The 26,075-nt window shown below is 40.3% G+C and overlaps 1 protein-coding gene across 3 annotated transcripts in view; it reads left to right on the top strand.

Annotated features, from left to right (window-relative positions):
* Positions 1 to 26,075, top strand: part of PDZRN3 (PDZ domain containing ring finger 3) — a 235,955-nt gene that overhangs the window by 43,510 nt on the left and 166,370 nt on the right. Inside the window, exon 1 of one of the 3 annotated variants that reach the window (XM_032290491.1) lies at positions 11,258 to 12,195. The exons of 1 other annotated variant lie outside the window; for it this stretch is intronic. In XM_032290491.1, coding sequence (XP_032146382.1) covers positions 12,184 to 12,195 — 12 coding nt within the window. In that variant the 5' untranslated portion in view covers positions 11,258 to 12,183. Of the gene's footprint in view, positions 1 to 11,257; positions 12,196 to 14,423; positions 19,027 to 26,075 lie in introns of those variants that run through there. One more of the 3 variants, XM_032290492.1, reaches the window with a different exon arrangement.

Here is a 26,075-nt window from a genome sequence, read left to right as displayed (position 1 = left end):
CTCATACAATTTTTTAAATCATATTTTCCACAATAAGCAGATATTTCTTTACAATCAGAAAAGAAATCTTAAATATAATAAAAATGAAATGTTAAATAAAATATAAATAACTAAATCACACATTCATAACCACACACAGACACACCCACACAAATTCCAAGGCTGGTTATTGAAAGATGTGTCTTCCAAAAGCAGAGGCATGTTTATTCAAAGACAAACATAACATGGTTGGGTGTATGTGTTCATAGCATGGGGAGTGTTTAGTATGTTTAACAATATGAGGAAAAATAAAATACATCGTAAGCAAACTATCAGTTCTCTTTGAGAGAAAGCTGCTCACACACAAACACACACACACACACACACACACCCACAGGTGATTCTTTCCATGAAAACTTCCAAAGGAATGTTTATGCTTTTGCATAGGTCTTTTTTTGTGTAGGAGTAGATCTGAACTTTGGAAATTTACACTTGAGTAAACCTCAAATTCTAAAATACATCCCTCCTCCCCAAGGGCATTGTACTGAAATAAAGTCTGTTCGTAGTTGCTTCTGGTATGTTATGTCAAATTTGTTGACTGGATTCAGTAAAGGCAGCTGCACTGTATATCAGAATTAGTATGAAGTAGATTTTATTGTTATAAAGCAAGATAACACTTGAAGCCACACTCTGGGAAAATAGCAGCAATAACAAAACATAGTCATTTAGGCAGAATGACTCAGCCACAGATGTCCAGAGAGGTATAGGAAGAGGTCCATATGCACTTTCTGTAGGCAAACTAGTCAAGGTTAAATAAAAGCGCAATTTTGAGTCTTAGGCTGGATGTCAAGAAATTGCCTCACAGGTGAAACAGCCCCAGCCCCAGAAGAGGTTCTGTTGTTACTTGCGTCACTAAACCATTGGGATGGAGGCCCAAGCAGCCTTCTCCTCTTTATGTCAAGTTCCCATCTGTAGGAAATAGTACCTGGTGACATCACAGCATCACTTTGAGTCAGTGGTAAGGCATAATGCAAAGAGTAATGGGAAACACTCTACACTTGAGAGAACTCTATAGAGCAGGGAATATGCTGGTGTGTTTGCCTCTCTGACAAAGCCAGCATGGCTGTGAGAGCCAGTTGCACAACAGACAAGAGGCCTGCATTATCTCGAAGCTCAGATTCTTTGTAGTTTGGGGAAGACAGAACCCTGTAAGGATCTGATGAAAGTTACAGATCTTCATGCCAAAAACTGCACATTCTAAGAGGCTCTCATCCCCTCTCCCTCTCACTTACACATACAATTTTATGGGACTTATAGACTCCTTGGGACCGTTTATAAACCTCTGTTAAGAATTGTGGCTCATGCCTGTAATCCCAGCACTTTGGGAGGCCGAGGCGGGTGGATCACGAGGTCAAGAGATCGAGACCATCCTGGTCAACATGGTGAAACCCCGTCTCTACTAAAAATACAAAAAATTAGCTGGACATGGTGGCATGTGCCTATAATTCCAACTACTCAGGAGGTTGAGGCAGGAGAATTGCTTGAACCCAGGAGGCAGAGGTTGCGGTGAGCTGAGATCGCGCCATTGCACTCCAGCCTGGGTAACAATAGCGAAACTCCAAAAAAAAAAAAAAAAAAAAAAAAAAGGGGAATAATCTTAAGTTCTTTGCAGGGTCCTAGACAAAGTTCTGAAAATTGATATTCTTCCTCAGTCAAGATCAACTCAATTCTAAAATGGATTTTCAGTTTTGCAACTGAATAAATAAACACCTATAGGAGCATTTTACAGAATATGGAGGCTTGAGGGTCTGAGGTACCAAATAGCATGGAAATGATAGGTGGAGACTTACGGGGATGTGAAAGGCCTTCTTTTCATGAGTTAAGTTCATCATCTGACGGCTGCTTCAATGAGATTGGAAAGTTTTAAGTTTTTCTGTATAGTTCTGAAGGAGCTTAGTCTAACTATTATGATGTAAATATGACCAGACACACACACACATACATATATATATACATTCTGTCTCTCTCTCTCTCTCTCTGTCTCTCTCCCCCCTCCCTCCCTCTCTCTCCCGCCCCCCTGCACCCCCCATACCTAATAGAATAGATCCCGTGGAGCAAACTTCAACAATGGTGCGGTGTTTTACAAAATAACCTGCGTTTCACCCTTATTACTGTCAGATCCTCAGTGGCAGACTTCTTACTTCTCTCAGAGTGAAATTCACTCTTACACAGGGGAAATTTGCAGTGTACCACATTCAGAAAAGCTGGTTAAAGTGTAGTCTCTGTCGTTTACAAATTTGGGCTAATTCTCAACACCTATCCACTTCCATGTTCTCATCTAAAATGTGGAAATCATAATAGCACTTTCAAAATAAGCTTGTTGGAATTTGTAACTAAAAAAACTTAAAGTGTTTATGTGGGCCTTGGCACATCTAACATGCTAAATAACTGGTAACTCAAATTGATTACTCTTTATGATTATCTAGCAGTAGCTGTTTATTGGTCTTAGACCCCATAGAGTGGGACTGCCTTTTATCTATTTGGGTTCTATAATAAAATACGTTAAACTGGGTAATTTATAAGAAACAGAAATTTACTGTTCATAGTTCTTGAGGCTGGGAAGTCCAAGGTCAAGGTGCTGACATATTCGATGTTTAGAAAGCCTCTCTGCATCAAAGTTGGTGCCTTATTGTTGTATCCTCACATGGCGAAATAGCCAAGGGAGCTTCCTTGAGTCTCTTTTAAAAGGGCACTAATCCTAGTCCCAAGTGTAGAACCCTCATGACTTCATCACCTCCTAAAGACCCTGGAGCTGTGTGCTCTGAAGAGAGCGCTATCAAAGACATCCCACAGAAGGAAGATTTGGGGAGGGACACAAATCTAGGCTGCATTTCTCCTCTCTCCCTTGGTTTTCCTCTGCTGTGCCCCATTGACTGATCCCAGCTAGAAGCCAGGGGGTAAGGAAGACCAGGGAATCGTTCTATATAGGATATCCTCACTGGAGACAGAGGGAAGGTGGAAAAAGGGGAGCTCTCTGGTAGGAGGAGGAAATGAGATACGGCACATGATGCACTTAGCATGGATTCCTCCAGTACCAAGGGCTCTTGCTTTTATAAATCCTAGTCATCACAAACATCTGCATCTCTTATTACATGTGGAGTTGCAATGTAAAACATAAGTGGGTAAAGGAAGCATGAGCAGAACTTTCCATAGAAATCCACTCACAGCAGAAGCTAGTCATGTAAGGGTTTCTCATCCCTTGAGCTGATCAAGCTTTCCTCTAGATTCATCTTTCTGAAAAGTTGCTTTTGGAAAGACATACTAAGCACTCAATTTGGGCTTGAAAGCAGGGAAAAACCCTCTTTGCTAGAATGAATGAATGAAAATTGACCTCTTAGAGAATGATTCATCAACCATGCATGAGTGAGTGACTCCATTCAGAAAAGTATTAATTTAGTCCTGTCCCAAAACATCACATCACATCACATGGCAGATTAAGGTCAGCAAAAATGAGTGTTTTGACAACCCTGCAATCAGTGCTAATAGAGGCATTAAAAATAAATGTCTTGAGAATGTGGGTTGTACTTGATTTAATATGATTTTTTTAACTTATTCTATTTTGGTCTCATCATTCTTTCTTCAGAAATTTCACTTATCTCTTAAGAATTTGACTTCTTTATCTGTAACTCTAAATGTATAGCAACACACACCAACAAGATGACAATTCTCTAATGTCCCACTTTTTTAGCACACAGGATATTCATGTCTATTAACAAGTTTATTTAGGCAGTGAGTTCAATCGTGCAAAATTGAAAAAGGCAAGTTTGATGATTTCACCAGGCTCTTTAAGAAACTTGTGTTTGTTTGATGGTGATACTTGTCTTAAAAATATAAATTTCCTAGTATTTGGGGCGGACTTAGAATTCTACTTTCATCACCCTGAAAACTTGTTTCTCTGCCTTTTTATAGCTGGGATCACTGATTTTTTATTCAGAAAGAAAAAGTACATGTAAAGTCCCTGCTAAAGTCAGGCTATGGCCTTCTTCTTTGGCACACTGGAACCTAGAAACAAACACTAGCAGTTGTCTTGACTTGCAGATTAACGGTGGGAGACAGTGCAACTTAGGTCTTGAGGATACAGTTTTGCTCAGCCTATGTCACGTGTATAGGTATCAGCTTTATATCAGCTTTAGTTTTGGATGGCTTTGGGTAACAACTCTAATCATATATGTAAACTGTGTTATTTTAATCCACCTCATTTAGACACTATTCTCCCATCCTTAACACTGGATAGAGCTCATTTTCTCAGTTTAGGGTAGGGGAGGGTAAAGAAAAGATGTTGGCAGAAAATAGGCAGCTCCCTAACCCACTGTGTGTGTGTGTGTGTGTGTGTGTGTGTGTGTGTGTGTGTGTGTGTAATTCCCTCCAAAGGACATATAGTGACTCCCTGTAGAATGATAGCAACGTAATTGAAAATGACTTCACTTGATTTTTCTCTCCTTTTGTCCCTTTCTTCTTGCCTCATCGCTCTGGCCCCCTTTTTCTTTCTTTCTATTCTATTTCTCCTGAACTTTCAAATTATGTGACTCTAAGTTTTGGCAGTCAAATATGCATTTGTTAAGAGGCTTACCGCTTAGGTAATACGCTAAAATTGGTTTGATCACCATAAGGAATCATAGGAAAAATCTGAAGATTCAGGGAGCAGCTAATTCGGTCTCCTACTTGTCTAATGAGAAAACAGAGGCCTGCAGAGCTAAAGGACTTGTTCCCGTTCCATTATCTGATGGCCACAGAGCTGGGACCGGACCCAGTCTTTTTTTTGCCCTTTCTACAATGCAATCTAGGTTCTTTCAAATGCCCTCCTCTTTCTCCTTCTGAACTTTTTTTTGAGACAGAATTTCACTCTGTCTCCCAGACTGGAGTGCAGTGGCATCATCTCAGCTCAAGAATCTGTTGACCCTCTGCCTCCCAGGTTCAAGAGATTCTCCTGGCTCAGTCTCCCAAGTAGCTGGGATAACAGGCGCGTGCCACCCCGCCCAGCTAATTTTTTGCATTTTTAGTAGAGATGGGTTTTCACCATGTTGCTCAGGCTAGTCTCGATTTTCTGACCTCAGGTAATCTACCCACCTCTGCCTCCCAACGTGCTTGGCTTACAGGCATGAGCCACCACACCCGGCGCTCTCCTTCTGAACTGTCTTGGTTAAGGTTCACATTTGCCGATAAGCAATTTGTTTTTTAAGCACACCTCACATTTTTGTCCCAACGGCAAACATGAAGTTTGGTAGTTAACTTTCTATTCAGCTCGACTGCCGTTTCTCGCATTTCTACTTCAGAAGGTCACTGTGTTTCAAATTCTGGGAGAATAAGATGAAATGAGGGTTCTTGGAGCAACTTCTTGTGTGGCGGTTCACTGAGCTCGTGACACATGTTAGTTTGGAAAGGAGATTTGCCTGGAAAATGGGGTCTCCAAGCCCACTGGGAGGGCTAAGGTAGTACAGTGGAGTCAGTCGTGCAAAGATGGCTTTTCCAGGTTCCAGGCACCGATGTGAAGTGCAAGAACCATACATATTGTATTTGCTCTATAGTTATTTGTGAACTTTCTCAAGAAGTATCTGTGTAATTATAAACCCCTATTCTTCATTTTTGGTACAGTATAATACCGTTTATGGTCATTGCTTTTTTAGGCAATCATTAAATTACAGAAATACTAATTTTTGTGATAAACATGAAATCCTTTAGAGCTTGGAGATTTTCTGCTGTATTAACTTACTTATTTTTAAAAAACAAATCATCATTTTGCCCTCCTGTACCACACTTCAAAGGAATGACACCTTATCATAGCCCTTTGGTGAGCTGAGAGTTACAAAACTCAGTTATATTTGACAGCATACCCCAATAGGACTGTGCTATAAATAAAGGGATTGTTTAGCACAGAGCTGAACTGCCAGAGATGGAAAGGGGCTAGATGTCGGGGGATGCTGGATTTGTTGTAAAAAGCACCTTCTTATCTTTTAGGTTGAATCCATACTGGTTTCTGCCTTTTGGCTATTTTGCTGTATTAAAAGTGCTTGCTCCCACTTTGGGAGGCAAAGCCAGGCGAATTACTTCAGGTCAGGAGTTTGAGACCAGCCTGGCCAACATGGAGAAACCTCATCTCTACTAAAAATACAAAAATTAGCTGGGCGTGGTGGTGGGCTCCTGTAATCCCAGATACTCTGGAGGCTGAGGCAAAGAATCGCTTGAACCCGGAAGGCGGAGGTTGCAGTGAGCTGAGATTGCACCACTGCACTCCAGCCTGGGTGACAGAGTGATACTCCATCTCCCAGAAAAAAAAAAAAAAAAAGTGCTTGTTCCACTGAACTCCTTGACTTCATTTCTGTTTTTATAGAAGACTTGTGAGGGGAGTGGCCAAGAAGGATTTCTCAGCTATACCAGCTCATTCTGCCTAATTAGCCTGGTCAAGTACTCAGTTTGGTTTTATCCTGGGGCAAGTTCTCTTGATGGTGAGAAGATTAGCAGTTAAGAGGCTCCAAGAGAGGGGTTAGAGTGTACTTAGAGGACAGCCTTTAGCTTTAGAAGATAATTGACGTTTGACATTTTTTCCCTTTATAGGCTGAGTGTCAAATATCGGACAGGGCTAGAGCCCCCTCATTAATCCTGACAACTGTTACTTCTCTCTGATGTTAGAATAAAGGGTATTTGCCCTTTTAATTTCAGGCCTTCTTGCCTCCTGCAAACCACTCACATCCAGAAGATACACTAAGAGGCTAGCTGGATGCTCTTCTGGGTAGCTAGAACTTTGCATGTGTGGCAAGGCAAACTTGACCAGCTTATCTTGAATGGGATAGAAACACCCTTCTATATTTGCTGTGAATTTTTTAAAAGTGGTAATGTTTAGACGGGGCACGGTGGCTCATGCCTGTAATCCCGGCACTTTGGGAGGCCGAGATGGGCGGATCACTTGAGGTCAGGAGTTCAAGACCAGTCTGACCAACATGGAGAAACCCTGTATCTACTAAAAATACAAAAAAATTAACTGGGCATGGTGGCACCTGCCTGTAATCCCAGCTACTTGGGAGGCTGAGGCAGGAGAATCGCTTGAACCCAGGAGGCGGAGATTGCAGTGAGCTGAGATTGCACCATTACACTCCAGACTGGGCAACAAAAGTGAAATTCTGTCTCAAAAAGTGTAAATGTTTAGTACTCACTATGATAAGGACCGTGTGTGTGTGTGTGTGTGTGTGTGTGTGTGTGTGTGTGTGTGTATTTGTGTGTTGTGTGTTGTGTGTGTGTGGCTATTTTTAAAGCCTGATAAAGTATTTTTGGTGGACTTGCATAGATTTGGAAAAATGAAAACCATCTCTGAGATTCATCTTTTACCACTGAGGTATTCCCATAGAACAGGGGGTTGGCAAACTTTTCCTGTAAAGATCCAGGTGATAAATATTCAGCTTTAGGGGTCATACAGTCTCTGTTGTAGCTACTCAACTCTGCCACTGTAATGTGAAAGCAGTTATAGGCAATATGTAAATGGATGAGCATGGCTTTGTTCTAATAAAACTTTATTTAATAAAACAAGTGGTGGGCCAGATATAACCTGGAGGATGAGGTGTATGAACCTCTGCTAGGTAGTTCTGCTGCTTAAATATATCTCTGACTTTGTGTCTGGATTTCATCTTAGAGGATACTCTGCCCCTCACTTTGCCTCCTCATCTTTCTAGATACCACATTGCAGATTGGCACTTGCTGTAGTCTGTCATAAGAACATATGTTTCTGGGATGCTTTATATACACTCTGTCTTTCCCTGGCAACCGAAGGACCTGGAGATCTTGCCTAGCTGTTGATCTGCTCTGGGGTCCTACCTTAATATGTTCTGGGGTCCTGTCTTGCCAGAGAGGATCACTGTAAGACCTCTAAGGGGCCTTTGGGACAGGTAAAACCGATCAGCATTTCAACAAGTCACCCCTGGTTTCCAGCCAACTATCAGCAACCAACCTCTGTATCTTACTATAGGCTCTGAGATAAGCCTAATTAATTCTGGCATACCGTGGGACACACAAGAGCTGAAAATCTCCGTTTTGCTAATGATCTATGTGATATTGTCTCACTTTATCTCAGGTCTCTAGCCTAACAGCTCCAGGAGCTATCTTTTTAGAATTCCAGCTGTTTTTCCCAAGTTCCCCATTAAACCTTTGAAATCCAAATGTTGCATATCCTGAGATTTCCCAAATGCAGGAGGGAATCTGCATGTTTTACTGAAAAAGGGAGGAGGCAGTCTTGCAAAATAAAGCTGCTCCCTCTGCCTGATCCCTCTTGGCTTGATGTGACTGTTTCTCTGAGTACCTGATTTGTTGCTGTCTCTGGACTGTTCTGCTCCTTTTTTGTACTGCTGTTCCACGCTTGCAGTGACTCAGGTGTGCTTGGAACTAGGACGCAACCAACTGTGGTTGAGTTATATGCACCCTGACAGCTGGAATGTACAGTGTGATTTATGGGAGTTGTTCACACAGAGATCCCCAGATAGCTTGGTTTTCTGACATCCATGTGAAGCTTTGAGGTCCAGGGAAAAGGAATACACTCCAAGTAACCAATGGATGCTAATGGCATATCTAAGCACTGTGATGGATCGATCCAGGACTTTTTTATGTCAGCTTAGAGTATATTGGAATAGAACGCAACATTAGATTTCCATACAACTGAGTTAGCAGCTAGCAATTTAACCACATGAACTTTGTTACTTTGGAAGAGCTTTTTAAAATTTCTGAAAGAGGGATAAGAGAGGAAGAAAATCAGTCCATGCGACTATACATTAAATGGACCAAAACTTAGCAAATTCACAGCCTGGGCAAACAGATTTAATGGGGTTTTTTTAATCAATTTTTTTACAGCAGAATTTGAAACAAGAATGACTTTAGATACCTCAATTCTACCTATTCACTCCAGCTTCCTTTTATTTAAAAGAAAGATACCAAACAAAATGATTTTTAAGACCTTTTTTTCATTGAGTCAAAATTTTGTTGACGCAAACCTAATTAGATTTCTAAAAATTGTCCTACTGTCCCTTGCTCAAGTACAAAATTGCCTAGGAAAATTTTCCTAAACCCAATCCCATGCTCCATTCTTTACCCTGCCGTATTCCAGCCTGAGGATTGGACTGAGTGGAAAGTATATTCCTGTTTTTTCAAAACAGTGCTTGGGACACATTTGTGACCACACTTGCACTGCCACCTTTGCTCTTTGGGTTCTGAGCAGCCGTCTTAGAGATCAACGCTTGGAGCAGTCTATTGATGAGGTGAGGGCTGCCTGCTCAGGGGAGATAAAGGTAGAGGTCTCCAGGCTCTTCTCTGGGGGCAGGACTCTCACTCGGGCAGCTGCGCCTTTGAAAAGATATGTGGCCCTCTGGAGCAGACTTCAACCAAATGGCATTGGTCTTTGAAAAATGTACTTTAGCACAGCCCCTGTGGAACATGTTTACTTAAGGATTTTAACCCCGCTTAGAAGTGAGAATGTGACTACAGCTGGACTGCCCCTCACTGAAAGCATTTGCTACGAATGTGTCTTCTGCTAATATGTTTAAAGATCTGTAATGAAAACAGAGTCATTCTGAAATAAAAGGGCATTGACATAGAAAGCAGTAATGGTTGATGCTATCTGTTTTTTAAGATAAGGGTTTTGTCACAAAGGCACGATTTATGGTGGGAATACTGAGTAGCAGTAGTGTGGCAGGTGATAAATCCCTTTTCTCACCACTGGATATTGAGAAAAAAGGGATACAAAGACCTTTTAAAAATAGGAAAAATAGAAGCACTTTAGGGCATGTAGTTTATGGAACACATAGTAGAGAAAGTGCAGTAGGACTGAGATTGTATGTTGTTGACTGAAATGTTTTAGTCTCATTTGGAGGAAAACCATAGTTAAGATACATTTTTGTAAAACTGAATCTTGAAAAACTTAGTCCACATACTGGACAGCAAAAAACATGCTTTTTAATGTAGTGCTTTCATGCAAGTTGAAGAGGTAGCTGTGATGATGATAAAAATTACTGCCTTTCTCTTCTTTTTATCTTGTGCACAAGTTTTCTTCTGCCCACAGCCAGGTAGTCAGGAGCAAACAAAAGCAGACACATTTATAGGATGTTAAGGGCAAGAACAAAACTAGTACCTTAGAGATGTTTTGGGAACCTCTTGGAAGGCATGAGTCCAGGGAGTGGTTATAGAGCCTGGGGACCTCCTGGGCACCTCCATCGTCCTCCTCTGTTCCCTGTGCTGGTAGAAACTTGATATATTGCCACATGGATGGGGCTCATACAGGTCACCCCTGATGCTGCCTTGTATATGGGAAGGCTCTGCTCCTAGATCAGTCAAAATCAAGAGTTAGCCTTTGAGGAAACCTGAAGCTAGGCAGCCGGTCAACTGGAGCAATAGATTACCTTAGAGAGGATTTCTTCTCTTTTAGAGGACTCCATGAATGTATAATTCCATCAGTAAGTGAGCATGTGGGTTAATGCCTCATTAATTACGTGTCTGGGGATATGTCAGGTGCAGGTGTGAGGACTCCTATGCCACATAGCATAACAACAAAAATCAATTCAAAAATTGTTCTCATATGCAGCCTTTACCTTTTTTTTTTTTTTTTTTTTGAGATGGAGTTTCGCTCTTGTTACCCAGGCTGGAGTGCAATGGCGCGATCTCGGCTCACCGCAACCTCCGCCCCCTGGGTTCGGGCAATTCTCCTGCCTCAGCCTCCTGAGTAGCTGAGATTACAGGCACGCGCCACCATGCCCAGCTAATTTTTTGTAGTTTTTAGTAGAGACGGGGTTTCACCATGTTGACCAGGATGGTCTTGATCTCTTGACCTCGTGATCCACCCGCCTCTGCCTCCCAAAGTGCTGGGATTACAGGCGTGAGCCACCGCGCCCGGCCTAGCCTTTACTTTTTGGCCAGTACAGAAACAAGTGAAATATGCCTGTAATTAATGCTATAAAATAGCAATTCGTGGTCTTAAATTTTGTTAATATTTGTCGTCTCTTCTAGATGTGTGCCTCATCAGATGGTCAGTCAGTATTCATTTGTTTCATCATTCATTTGTTTTCTCATTCATTCATTTATTCATTCACTTGAGAATTACTTGAGACCTTCTACATACCCATTGTTGTCCTTGGTGCCAGTACACAGCAGAGAAGAAAAAGGAGTGCTGTCTTCATGCTGCTTAATCCTAGTAGGGCTGAGCCAGGCAGCAAGTGATACCACATATATAATGTGTCGGTGGGGTAGTATAAGTGCTTGGAAGAATAATGAAGCAGGGTAAGAGAACAGAAAGTAACAGAAAGCTAAAGGCTGAAATGGCATCATTTTCTCAGCCCCTCTCAGGTGTCACTGTCACCCAACTCCTCTCTGCCACCTGCCTTTTATTCTGAAAACAGCCTTGTGAGGGGGCAAGCAGGACTGTCATTTCCATTTACAGATGATGAAACTCAGGCACAATGTTTAAGAGATGGCCAAGATGGCACAGCAGGTAGATGTCAGGTCACTTAGAGCCCCTGTTCTCAACCCCTCGAGAGTTCCTTCTGTTCACCATTGCCAGCCGTAGTCCAGCCCAGCACCTGGCGCTTTGGCCAGGGGAAGGCTCAGTGAGTGCATGTTTGAACTGAGGTTCTGTGCTAAGCACTGGGAAGGAAGAGAAAGGTAACCTCAGGTCCTGCATGGAGAAGATCCCAAACTAATGAGGAGTGCACCTGGGAACACCCTGCCACAAGGCTGAGGTTTGGCACAGGGTTGTCTGTCCGCTGTGTCTGTCTATATATGTGTGTGTGAGGGTGTGGGGGTGGGAGGCTTCTGAGAAAGCTTCACTGAGGAGCAGCTGATCTCATTGCAGAGAAGAGGAGAAAGGCATTCTGTGCAGTGGAAATTGTCAGTGTAGAAGCCTTGGGGCTTAAAAGAACGTGACATGCAAGAGACAGGAAATATGTACTGTTGTACAGGTATGCGGCACACGTGTGGCCCCCTCCCTCCCAGCCTCCTCACTAAAGATTATTAACCTGCTTATCCTGGTTCACCTGAGGCTGTTTTGAGAGAATCTCAGTCTTCATTTCATACGACATTCTTCGGGCTCCTCTTGTTCATCTTAACAGACTGAAGTATTTATGAAGGACCTTCAGAAATCTGATTCCTCCTGATGAATCAAAGAGTAAAGAAGAATTGAACATGATTAACCAGGTGAGGCAATGTGATGAAAAGGGGTGTGTGATTTAGAATAGGTGAGCTAGGTTCAAAGCTCAGCTGCAGCACTTACCTTGGGCCAGTTATTTTACTTCATAGGACCTCAGTTTTGTCATCTAGAAATAGGAATAATGATACCTACCTCCTGAGAGATAAAGAGCAGAACAAGAATTTCAGCAAGGCCCTATCGTTTCAGTTATCCTTCCCCTGCTACAGTGCAAATCTTTTTTAAAAACTGTAGGTCTGGCTTCCACTAATCAAATAGAAACAGTTAGAACATAAACTTGGGTCTGTGTGTTGCCCCGAGATATGTGTATCACCTCTTTTAATCTTAGGATTTTACTTTCCTCCTTGTGCTGTGGCTGATTATTTACTATTTAGGTATCGTGTAGCAAATATCATGTAATAGAAGGTAGGGCTATAAAAAGGGTATGCCACAAACAGTTTGGTTGTTGGCCAACAAGTCCCAAGCTGCCTCTGCTGCCATGTGCTACCATATCAAATGAGCTTCCCAGGAATCCCCTGCTGACATCGGTCTGTCTCAATGTGGGTGATATTTGGAAGGTCGTTTTGGTGTGTATTTGTGTTGATCATTATAGTAATGACATGCATTTACCACAGTTCTGTAGGAGAGCGACTCTCATCTGGGGTTTAGCTACAGAGCCCTTTGGATCTCCAGGTATCTCAAAGACTGTAAAACTTCTCAAGTCAAAACTAGTTTTAATCTTACTGCTTCAGAGATGCAATATGAAACATATGACAGCAACGAGTGTCTATTTTTGTAGCAACTCAAGCCTCCAGCTTTTTAAAGGAAAGATTTATAATAAAGGTACATAATTGTTTGTGGGGCTTTTAACCTTGATTTAAAAAAAAAAGGCTTTCCTGTTCATTATCGTATCTAGCTCTGGGGAGATAGCAGGTTAGTGATGATCTGCACCATTTTACAGGTGAGATCCCTGAGGTGGCTTGTGGCTTTGGTCGAAGATGCCATTTATTTTTGACTCCTGGCTTGATATGGCTCCTCCCTTGGCTGGCTCCTTCTTATCCCTAAACCCCTATCTTTGTAGCTTGTCTGTTACCTATCAAAAGAAGTTGTACCTGATTTCTCTATTGGAAGTTAAACCATTTTTCCCACCTCTGGTTTCCTTTCAACCCCTTATTTATTTCATTATTGCATTGGTCACTAGTTTTATTTCTTATTCTTTATTTGGCTTTTCAACTATAATTTTATTGATTAGTCTCTCTCCAGCATTAGAACAAAAACACATAAACTCCATGAAGGCAAGGACCCCATTGTTGTATTTTTGTTGCCCTAGGGAAGTGCCTGACACACCAGATACCCTTTGTTAATGTTTTTGGAAGGGGGATAGAACCTAAGTTTTCTTAGTTAATGTTTTTGGAAGGGGGATAGAAGTTAATGTTTTTGGAAGGGGGATAGAAGCTAAGCTGAACATGAGTGCCCATGTTCCAACAGCACAAAGTGGAAGGGAGGAAGGCTGTTTGAGATATGAGAATTCTTATAAAAGGGCATTTTTACAAATGAACCAGTTTTATACTTCAATATGTGTAGAGTTCTCTGGATCGTGTTTGGCAGATGAATAAGACTTGCTTGGGGGGGGGGATTTTTTTTTTAATTCAGTGGACTTTGAATTATAAGGAATTCCAATGCTTGTTCTTGTTCTGCTTGAGTAGAATTGATAAAATCTGTTAATCATCAGTTTTGCTTTAAACCCTTGAGGAATTTTTAAACTTTGGAAACTCAGGTCATGATTTTGAGCTTCTATTCCTGATAATGTACCTGGCATTAAAAAAAAAAAACATATTCTATTGTTACTAATTTTTTAAAGCCTTCTCATATTCATATATAGTTTGAAAGTCTTGTTCCTAAAACCCCATTTTACAGATTGTAGACTCCAATATATGGAAATAATTAAGACATTGTCTGCTCAATGTGGAAGTATACAGGAAAGTTATGAAAAGGTCCAGGAAGGATAGATGTCCATGTTGATCTAACTACCAGATTCTTAAATCATGTTGTTTTTACATCATGCCATATGGGTGAACCAGAACAATTCTGTTCTGGATGGCTTTTTGGAGGGCATGCCTAATAACAGCTACGTTTTTCTCTTACGGTTTTCCACTGGTCCAACTCTGTTACTTTAAGTATTTGGAGCTACAAGTAATAGAGGTTTCAAATCCAAACAGGTTAAACATGTTATTTTAGGTAGCTGAGTGGCCTTGTCAAGGATCCAAGTTGTTTGTGGTCCTCATTAGCATGTCAGAGTAGTCTCCTCATGGTCAAAATACGCCTGCCACAGGCTCAGGCATTTCGTCGAGGCATGACAGCCTCCAGAGACACCAGCAAGACATTGTTTTCTCGTCTCTGTAGGTGTGAAGAAAGCTTTCCAAGAAGCCCTAGACTAGACTGCCCTTTGTCAGTGGTTTGCTGGACAGAATGAGTCACACTACTAATAGTACTGTGGACCATAAATTACTGTGAATGGCTTGGACCAATTGGGATTTACGCACTTTCTCTGAGGGCAAATAAAATATGAGTCATGCCATCAAAGGAAAGGCAGCAAAGAGATGAGTAGGCAATAAGTGGGCATTGCCATACCAGATTCATCCTACTGGAAGCCCCTTTCTGGATACATTTTTTGCTCTCAAATAATGAGCATTTGACAAAATCAGGACAAAGAAGTGATTCTTTTGATGCAGAGTTCCTTCCATAAATTCAGATTTTCCTTCTGAATTTTCTAGGAGAATTTCATGGATAAAGACTAGACCTTCCTTCACTATTTTCTCTTACAGGTTGTGCTCACAGTTCATGTGACTATTTTGAGAAAACATTATCATTGCATTTTAATCTGAAGACTTGTGAGCCTGCCTGTTTATCAGTTGAGATTTTCTAAAATTCTTGTGCTAGAGAGAGTATCATTTTGTGTAAACTAGGAAAAGAAATTGGTTCAAGTAAGTCTAACTGCAAAGTTGCTGAATCAAGGTATCCCTTTCTCTCTCACACAACAAAAATTTAAAATATAATTTAAAATTGTCAAACAATGATCATGTCACATCTGGAAATTTCAGGTTTTTACTCCCTTGTCTTTTTTCCTAATAACCTGAATGCTCTGCATATTCAGGCTTTCAGCTGTTTGACTTTGCTGGAGGTAAGAAAAGGTATCCAGTTAATTTCACTTTTCTCAGATGTGACTCATTTCTTTGACATAAAAATCCTTATCTCACAGACTAAGCCTCAGGAATTGGTTTGAAGAATGAAGACAAACCTGGCTTTTATGAGAATAGAAATTTTTTTTTTATTGGAAACATAGTTTTCAACAAAGAGTCAGGTTGGAAAGTGGTAGGATTTGTCCCAGCTTCCCAGGGCATGGTGGAAGGTGAAATAAGACCACAGATTTATGAGCCCGATCCTTAGAGACAACATTCAGAAACATGAACTGTCAGTTCATTCAACTTTCTTTTTTCAAATAAGGAGATGTAGGCCTAGAGAGATTAAGTGACTTAAGCACTTCCATTAATTTTTGGTGGATATAATATTTCCCTAAAGCACTGAAGAACAGGGAGTATATACAGTGTTGTATAGTGCTGTGCTGTCTAATATTGTGTATACAGTTACCTTAACATTCTGTACTTTGGTAACTTTGATAATGCAGATATAGAAACTGGTAGTAATGGTGGTAATGATGATGAGGATGACCATGAAAATCATAATTTATTGAGCACTTACTGTATGCTGGGCAGAATGTTTATTGCTTTACTGGCTATAACACAATAATTATATGATTGCCCCATTTTACAGATGAAGAAAGCGAAGTTTAGAGGTTAGACTTGCCTAGTGTCACACAACTGGAAGTAGCAGAGTTAGCATTCTAGCTCATATTTGTCTGATTTCAGAGCCTGAGCTCTAAATTATGAGGCTTACCACTAATTACTGGGGCGGGAGAGGATAGTGTTTATGATGCTGAGAAGGAAAGTTCCTGAGTGGCATCAGGAATGACTTGGAAAAGTGAAAAGCCCTAAGAAGGATAAGACCATGCAATGGGCATAAGGGATTGTGTAGAACAGGTGAAAATTGGAGTTGCCTCTTCAACCCGCAAGAGAAAGTGCAGGGCAGAAAAGAAACCTCAAGAAAAGGGGTTGAGCTTTGAAAGGAGAAGTTGGCTACAGGCGCTGGAAGGGCTGATGGAATGTAGGTGGGGCAGAGGTTGAGATCCTGGCCCCCCCATGCCACACACCCCAAATTGAGGCCACATGGCTGTCAGTGAAAACAGACCCAGGTGCTAGTTTCAATAAAAGGTTGGACAAGGACACAAAGAAGGGTAGGGAGGGCAGACAACAGCTAAGGTCTCAATAGCTCTGCAAAGTAGGCACATGGCTCCCAGGATTAGCAAACACATTTTTCATGAGAAGACAGAATTTTCTAGATGTTAAGTGACTGTTGTAAATCATTTAGCTGAGATTGTCAGTCCCCATCTTTGGGGTATGTAGTGTAGAGTTATACAGATTTGGCTACCGAAGGCATGACTCGGGCAGAGAGAACTAGAGGAGCCAGGAAGAGGGCAGCCTAGGCACAGCCTCTAAATTAGCAACTGTGCTCACGGCAGCCCAGAAACCCAGGGGAGAACATATGTGCTCAGGGTGGCTGCATGTCCATGGTCATAATTACACTAACACCCAATAACAGAGAGGTTACCTTGTGGTTATGAGCCTGGGCTCTGGAGCCAGCCTGCCTCCAGTTCTACCTCTGTATCTTCTCGCTGGGTTACCTCTATTAGATTGTTTTCACTCTCTGGGCCTCAGTTGTCTCTTATGCAAAATTGGAGTAATAATTGTACCTCATAGGATGTTGTAAGACTTGATTAAGCATGTAGAGCAGGAGTCAGAAACCTTTTCTATTAAGGACCCAATAGTAAATATTTTTGGCATTTATGGCCATATAGTCTCTGTCACGACTATTTAACTCTGCCTTAAGTTGGTAGAAAATTCAGGCATTTCAAAAAACTGTCTGCCGTAGGAGACTGGCAAAAGCCCATAGCAGGCAAATGTCTCTTGATTTATAAATGAAATTGTATAAAATAAGAGCGATAAAAATTAGACTTCTGATTCCAAATTATCAACACAATTATGCAGAAAACAGACAACTTTTAAAAAAATATATAAGGTTTTTAGTCTATGTATAGGTGATTATAAGAGGCATGTTCCTTCTGCAGTTCTGCTTAGCTTTCTCCCAAACACTGCTTTTGATTTATCCAGCTCATCCATCTTTTTTTTAAATAGAACATATAATTTGTCAAGTTGCAGCCCATGGTTAAATAAGTATCACCAGAAAGTCTGAAAATGCATTTTCCATTTACAGAAAAAAGGGTTAAGCTGACTTAGAAATGTTTTATGTTGACAGTATCACTTAAAGGAGATACACTTCATTCTTAATGTGGAACGTAACTGAGAAGTGTATTTTGGAATCATTTCTAGTAAAGAATTATCTTGTCCTTTCCCCAAATTAAAAAGAGGAAGAAAAGAAAATGAAGTACAAAAGCCTTGTTGTTGTGCTGTCTATTCAGGCTTTAATGGTGGGATGGGGGTGGGGCCCATATGCACCCATTGCACCCCAAATTATATAAGCTTCAGAAGCATTTGCGCTAAATGAAGGCCGTAGATGGCATGCATTTAACGGGGCTGACCTTGGTAAATAGAGATTTGTGAGGGGGAGGATGGTTTGGTGACACAGATTCTCCAAAAGCAAAGTGAGGTCTGAGTAATGATATACTTTGCGTGTAGTTTACAGGGAATGGAGATTTTTTTGTTTATTCTTTTAAAGGGACTCTAGAAACCACGTCTAATTTCAATCTAATGAAATACCTCCTAATGCTAGGGGTTTTTCAGGTCAGTTTCCTAGGAGAGATATCTCATGCCCATCTTGTACTGGTTGTTCTATGTACAAAACACTGTTTATATTTACACTCACCTACTGGATTTATTTTATTAGTTTTGACCCTGTTGATGTTAATGATATTCTTGTGACTCTTTTGATCTGTTGGACATTAATGTATTATGGGTCAGTTAGCTCCCACTATATGCAATAGAGAGAGGTGGGGAGAGAATACTGAGATGTCAGTTCACAGACCTCTATATATGTGAGTGTCATGGAGATTTAGGCTGTTCTATTCCATTTTAGAAACTATAAATTAAATCAGATCAAAAGATGGTTTTTGACCAAAATTTATAAATTTCCTAGTAAGTGTTGGCACTGAAATTTAAGGAGCAGATGTTATCTTCTTGAAATTCAGGAAGCTCACATGAATTCTTAATGAAAAACAAACAACTTTTCCAGAAAAAAAAAAAAAAAAAGATGACTTGGGTTTCTCTGTGATGTTAATTGTACCAAGTTATGATTATGTGTTTCAAATCACCGTAAAAATTGGGGAAAGAGGTTTTTTTTTTTAAATTTGCTTGTCTGGAAATTGAGACATGGGATTTCAGGAGTTCTGGCCCAAACACGTGCCTCAGAAAATGGGGCAGACAAGCGCACAAGCATCCGCATGTGAGGATCCGCACGCGAAGATGCACGTGAAGACCACAGCTTCCTTTCCTATTCTCACCGTGCAAGTGCATCATTTTTCAACAGTAGTTCAGTTCAGCCTTTTTTAGATAATAGCCTTGCAAGTGAGCAGACTAGCAAAGTCAGATGCTGAGAAATAAAGCTTCGATGCTTACACATCCAAATGATTAGGATACACCTGAGATGTCTCTCTCAGTGAACAGAAACATCCCTGGAAGCCCTAGACCTCTGAGGCACCCCAGCTTTCCCTGGTGAGTACAGTAACCTATTTCCTTCTTGACATGCTATGGAATCAGCTGGAATGCTCATCTCATTGTAGCCACTAGTAAGAAATGCACCTTGCTCTGGTCACAGCAGTAGTGATGGATAACGTATGAGACTTTAAGAGTGGATGAGCCCTAACGGTTGAAAGGTTGGCAGCTTTCAGAATGTTTGCCACCTCTCTTTAAAAGCAGCTCCACCAGAGCAGTTTGGCAAATGTAAAGACAAAACAGTTACACTGCTTGCAGCTCTGGGATTTTAAATCACAAACAAATTGTGTATTTTATTCAACCATACAGTAGATCAATGAGAAGTAGATCATCCTAACTGAAGGTGAGAAAGTCTTTGTGTAAAGTTTATTGTCTGGATTTCTTTATGTGGTTATGTTCTGCTGATAGGCAAATATACTTAATTTTTGCATGGTTTCTGCAGAGGAGCTGTTTACATAGTTGCTTATTCTTCTCTTCCCTTCCCTTGTCTTCCCTGTTTCTCTGACCAACACCATTTAGACCTAGCAAACAGACTTTAGTGTACAAGTGTGCCAGACTCGTTTCATGCCCACTAGCCGTGACTCATTGTCAGTCACCTGGAGCCTAGGAGGCTTTCTGCATTAAGAAATCTTTTACTCCTGATACTGCAGTTTTCTGGTTCATGAGTGAGGCTTGGCCCTGGCTGTGCTAAACACAGAAATATCTGTGTTCTAAAACCTCCATCTCCATAAAATTAATCTCATGCTGATACAAAGGGATCCATCTGCAGAAAATTTCCATCCCAAGAATATGGGAAAAGGGGCAGATACAATTGAGCATGCAAAGGTGCATTTAAACATTTAAACCCCTTTGAATGAGGAGTAGGTTGAGTATTTCTCAGTGAACCAAAATGTGTCTGACATGCCATGGAGCAGATATGCTTAAACGATTTCCCAGTTCAATATACAGTGGTGCAGATTTTCTTACGGAAGGTCTTGTTTCTCCATCTGTATATTGTGCTCCAGAGCTTTTGCTCCCAAACACACCCTTGTATAGTTGGGGGGTAGGGAGCACTCAGCCTCAAAATTGAATTCTGCCACTTATTCCACTCTCTCTGTCTTTCCTGGCCTCTGTTTCTTCATCGGTAAAATGGGGACAGTAATATGGTCATAGGATGCTTGTAACAGTCAAATTTGGCAGATTGGTGCAAATTGTTCCGCACAGCTTTTAGTACATAAAAGGAGCTCTTCTAAAATGTTTTTCTTCTCTTGAGAGTTTTCAGGGGAAAGGTTTTGAGGAAAAAGGTTTCAAGCCTTATTGGATTAAAGTCATGTTCGTTCCTACAGATTGTTGGTTCTCTTGAGAGTAGGCACTGTCTGGGGCAGACTCTGGGATATGTCCCCTGCAGAAACCTAAGTTTTAACATAGCCCATGCTAATTCCATCATGTCAGTGACAGTGGGCATGGCAGAGCTGCTCCCGCCCTTGACAGAAAATAGTGTATGTACTTTGTAAATGAACTGGGTACTCACATGTTCTCTGGGAATGTAAATATTGACTCTAAGGAAGAACTAAGATAATTTTGTGGTGAGATAGTCTCTAGTTGTTTAGGCTTTCATTTTACTTTGTTTTAATTGCACACACATTGAAACTATATTCCAGCCTTGGCCAAACTTCAGTCATTCAGATACCACCATCTATCCTTCTATCCACATTGTTATTTAATACTTTTATTTAAATCCCCTCTTTTAAAATGTCAACTTACTTTAAAAAGCAAACCGTTTCTTTCCTACATAAATAGGAAATAAGTATCACATGCAGTAACTAGAAGGTGGCTTTGATGTGCAGTGAAAAACAGCATCTTTACATCAGCTGAAGGCTCCAAAGCCTGAAGCCCATGTGCAAAAGGGAAATTAGCAAGTGTGTGAGAGGTGTTTAAGACACTTTCACACCAAACAGAGAGACTCTCCTTAATATAGACTCCTGAGACAAGTTTGGAAGGTTTTTTTGTTTGGATTCTTGTGTCAACATATTTTGTAGATTAGACCTCATTTAATGTCGTAACCTCATCTTTTATTAATATCACTATCATTGAGGGTTTTTGTTACCCCTTCCATAAAATAGCACCGGAAACAAAAGAAAATAAAGTTCTACACATTGCTGGGTCAAACTGTGAAACTGCATTTAAAACAAAACAAAACCACAGTGTTGAGTAACTCTTTCTCAGTTAAGCCTTCAGGTTGAGAACAACATTGTCAACCCTGCATAATATTAATTCCAAAACCACTGAAAGGCATCAGCCAGAGAAAGGCCTTGACAACCCCCGCCATCCCAGTAATTGTGGTTAATTGTGTCTGCCAGAGTGTTCCAGCTGCTTGGTGTGCCTGGGGTCTTACTGAGGATAGGCATTGTGTCTCAACAGTACTGTCGCATTTCTCTTGAAATCTCAGCCTAGGAACAGGCATATAGTCGGTTCCATCAACAAATTCTTGGGTAAACTGGAAGTGTCCTGCAGCTTGCCAAGCAGAGCAGAAGCATGTCCTTGGAAGCACTTGTGATCCCCTTGCGTAGGCTGTCAAACTGCAGCTCTGTGGTGTTCCCAGCTTGCAGGGTTAATATCGAAACTCACAGGCTTAAGAGAGTCCATGATTAAGAAGTTATTGTAAAGCTTACACAGCATATTTACTTAATTACAGTTCTTTATTTACCCTCACCTTCCATTTGCATTTGCAAGGAATCGAGGGAGCCTGCTGTGTTTCTCTTGGAATGGATTCTCCAAAGGCTTAGAGACCTACTTCTCCCTTTCTTTATCAGGTCCTCTGGGTCCCAGCCCCTGACCCAGGGAGCAGACTGAACAGGAAAAAGAGGAGGAAGGAGAGTTTGCTTATTCACATTTCTGTGTCTGGGTGCTGTATCTCTGACTGCAGAAAGGCCAGTGAGGGATGAGTCATCTAGTTTATCCACTTTTGCCTATAAATCTCTTTTGTTGGAGTAGATATATTTTGAGAGAAGCCATAATTTGCTCTGTGGAAAGTTGTTAATGATAGATAAAGAAAATTTAGTTTTCCAAACAGTATTTTTGAACCTTGCAGTGATACTTATACCTTAGAAGAAACTATCATACTATACAAAAATTAGGACATTTAAGATTGATACTTAGTACTTTGTTTTTTAAATTATCTCCCTGCTTACTTTCCAGATATGATCCTGGAGACTTTTTTTTTCTCCACATACCCAAGCAGCTTTCCCTCCTTGGTATAGAGCTAGCCAAAAATTGTATTGGTATTACGTAAACATAACTGGTTATACTAGAGGGCTATTTTTGGAAACAGAATTTCTGTATTTGATTTTTTCAGTCCTAAAGAAAAAAAAGTATTAAAGATATAAATTTTTTAATGTAAAAATTATGCATTTTCGTTTTATAGTGCATACAGAAAAATACGTAACAAGGTGAAAGTCAACTCCCCAAAGATAATCACATAACACTTTAGTGTGTTTTTTCTTTTTACACACAGAAAAAAATTGAGGTCATACCATTTAACTCTGAGTTTTTGTATTTTTGTTTCTCTCTCTTGTCTGTAAGATATAAGTTGAAGTTAATGTTATTTAATCTTATAAAACTCACTGATTACAGAGTTAAGTGATTTTAAACAATCTTTTAAAATTTTGTTGCATGCCTTTTGAATCATTATAACAACGTAGTCTCCCATATCTCTACATATTTTTCAGAAATTTAATGTTAGTTGTTAGACATAAGATACAACATTTAAATAGTAAATGGGAGAAAATTGCCAGTGAAATTAATTGGTTAAAAGTACTGAGATAAATTCCATCTTTGTAATTACTTTTCTGTTATTTACAGTCATTAGTTTGATTACATACTGTGTAATATGAAGCCTTGGATTTAAAGTGTATCATTGTTAACCTAAAATGGGAATAAAGAATAGCCACATGCTCAATTTTAGTGCCACACAAGAATGAAGAATTCATATCATAAGATGAGAAATAGTCACAGAAATCCAACTTAAAACTAGTGATCAGGTTCCAAGCGAAGATACCTCAGATTTTATTAACTTGAAGCAGCTGTTGTCTCTAGTATGACTCACCCTCCTTGCCCCCCAGAAATGGAATAGGTCTTATAAAATAAAGAATACTTGTGTTGTTTCTTTTTTAAAGCAGCTGGCTTCCCATCATTGAGCTGTTTTTGAGTTCAGGAACTCCAGCTCTTAACCTTTTCCTTATGAGAGGGAAGGCTGAGGCTCTTAGAGGTTTTTCCCTGTGCAGCTGCTGGAAGGACAGGGTGAAAGAGGAAAGAGCCTTTGACCAAGTTCTGTGCGGGGTCTGGGCACAGTGGTGGGGGGATTGGGAAAGAGGGATGGATAAACCATATCTGCATCTGTCAGCACCAGCCTTGCTGCTGGGTGCCTTATTGTCATAAACTCTCAGTAATGGGAGGGACAGGACAGGGGACAGTCCCAGGGGCATGTGGGAGGGGCTGGAAAGACAGGCAGATTCCAAGGGACAGCTGCTGGGAGGAAAGGCTGCTCGTCGGCCAGGTGTGCATGGTTCATGGTTCCACCATGGAATTCCAGGAGAAGCACTCGAATCCCAGCCTCCAGCATTCCTGAAAGAGACAAGTCGGGAAGACCCCCGGCTGGAAGGAACTGGAGTTCCTGGCTTGCTGAAGTTGACTTGCTGTGTGACCTCTGGTGTCCTTCAAAGACCTGCTCAGATGTCATTCTTCAGGGCTGACTTTGATTCCTAGCATGAAAGCATCTCCATGCACTGAGGGGTTGTCCCTACCATGGTTTCGAGTTATGGATTAGCATGATTATTTGAGTAATATTTTCCTCCCCCTATTTATCCACCATTTTATCCCTAGCATCAGGCCCCACACCTGACATCCTGAAGTCCACCATAAAAATTCATCAAAGGAAAAGATGACCGTTATTTATTAAGCTTTCTGAAATCTTTTGACAAAAATATGTATGAAAGTCTTGATACCTCTTTTTTAGGTGAGATAGCATTATATTTTCCAACAGGAAAAGGGCAAATTATATTACTATTTGTATTATTATATATTTATTATATTTCAATATATTCTCAAATGATAGTTTGCTGTTTTAGATAACTTTTATATCCTTAGTTTCTGAGACCATTTTTGGAAAAATCTTAACTTTTAAATATTTTTCTTGAATGAAAAACTTTCATATATCATTATTATTGCTTATTAAATGTGAGATTTTCTTGATGTTTAAGCCACTAGAAAAATTCAAAGAGGGAAGAGCATGTTGTTATTATGTTCATTTTAAAGATGAGGATATTGAAAATTAAGAGGATTTCATAGTCGGTGGTGAATTGAGGAAAGAAAATTGGGAGGTAGGGAGCATTTCTAGGGATTTTCTCTTATGAACCCTTAAGCATATTTTGTAATTACTGCCTTTTCCAAATCACCCTCTCCAGCGATTAGCACAGTTCTCTGCATGTATTAAGTACTAGAGTTACAACTGAATTTATGTATATAAGAACAATAAGGATGTGGAAGGAAAACATAAATCCAGCTATAGATTGTCTGTGTTTAAGCCTATTCTTTTTATTTTCCTGCACTTTAAATAGTTGCCTTCAATTCAGAAATAGAAAACCAAGGTTAACATGGACTCTTTCCTTTCTCCTCTCCAAAGTTCAAATCCTGAACTTTGATCTTTTCCTAGAGCTTTCTCTTCTCCTTCTATTAAATTCACTGTGTATATCTTCTGTCAGTTTTACCTCCCCAAAGTATAGAACTTTGTACACATGCCATTGATTCCGACTCAAGCCATGTGGAATTGGAGGTCATCATACTAGTGCAAGCCTGAAGACAACCCTTATTTTCCATAAGGAAAGGGGATACCAAGGAGAACAATACTTTTAACAAAATGCCAGTGGGAAAGTTTTAATTACTTTAGAGAGCTGGATTCTTTCTAAACATCCTGGACTGTGGGAATCTCTGCAAATTAGGATTCTCCCTACAGGTTTGTGGATTCAGAGTTTGGCTCTGCATTTCAATAACCATTGCACCTGTTTTATTTTGCTGTTTTACTTTGAGAACAAAAGTGTTTCTTCTGAGAGCTTCCCCAGGGCCTCACACTCAAATTTTTTTCCTTGTCCCAAGTGACATGACAAGTTTTAGTAACTAGTGCCTTTTCTAGAGAAACAAAGTTGTGGCTCCAAAATGTTCCTTAAAAATGTCAGTGATTATTGTATAATAATCCTCTCTGAAAGGAAAAAAAAAATTACTGGCTCTGATTCAAAAAACAACAACACGTTGGCTATAAATCCTCTAATTGCCTCTGAAAAGCAAAAACAGACATGTTTAATTTTTCCATCCCCTCTACAACTAACCTGCTTTGTCTGGTGATTAAAATAGGCGACAGCTAATCAGGCCTGTTGGAATCTGCTCCTTTCACTGCCACTGAGGGCTTGGGCTCAAACCTCATCAAGTGAAAAAATATAAAAGAAAAATCTAGTAGTTATTAGACATGCTCTCCAAAAGTCATCTAGAGCAGAATTGTTCTGGTTCGCCCATTTGGCATGATAAAGAAGCAACATGTTTTAAGAATCTGGTAGTTTGATCAACATGGACACCTATCCTTTCTGGAGCTTTTCATAACTCCATAATTTACAAATTATTTGCCTAAAGAAAATAGGTGCTATTCCTTTGAAGAAGTATGAATATTATTATTATTCTACTGATAAATTACCAAGGCACTGAGGATGTTTGTGTGAAATAGCATAGTCACTGCCAGTGAGTGTGGATGAAAATTCTGGAATTTGGCATATTTTTTTCTCTTATCTTTATGTCTTGGAGGCCTTTCTAAGGATATAGAAGTCTCTACCTCAGTTTTGAAAACTGCAGTGTGATAGTCCATGGTATAATTTATTTCCTTAGCCATTTCCCTTTGAACATACATTATGGTTTGTTTTTAATTTTTCACTGTTGCAAACAACACTGTGGACCACGCTTGTGTGGATGATGATGATGACGACAACGACAGCAGCAAGCAGACACTTACAGAGCACTTCTCTGTACCT

Source organism: Sapajus apella, unplaced genomic scaffold (assembly GCF_009761245.1).
Source record: "Sapajus apella isolate SASKATOON/1434 unplaced genomic scaffold, GSC_monkey_1.0 scaffold23, whole genome shotgun sequence".
Classification (NCBI taxonomy): domain Eukaryota; kingdom Metazoa; phylum Chordata; class Mammalia; order Primates; family Cebidae; genus Sapajus; species Sapajus apella.
Note: the sequence above shows the minus strand (reverse complement) of the source record. Positions and strands in the feature narration are given on the sequence as shown.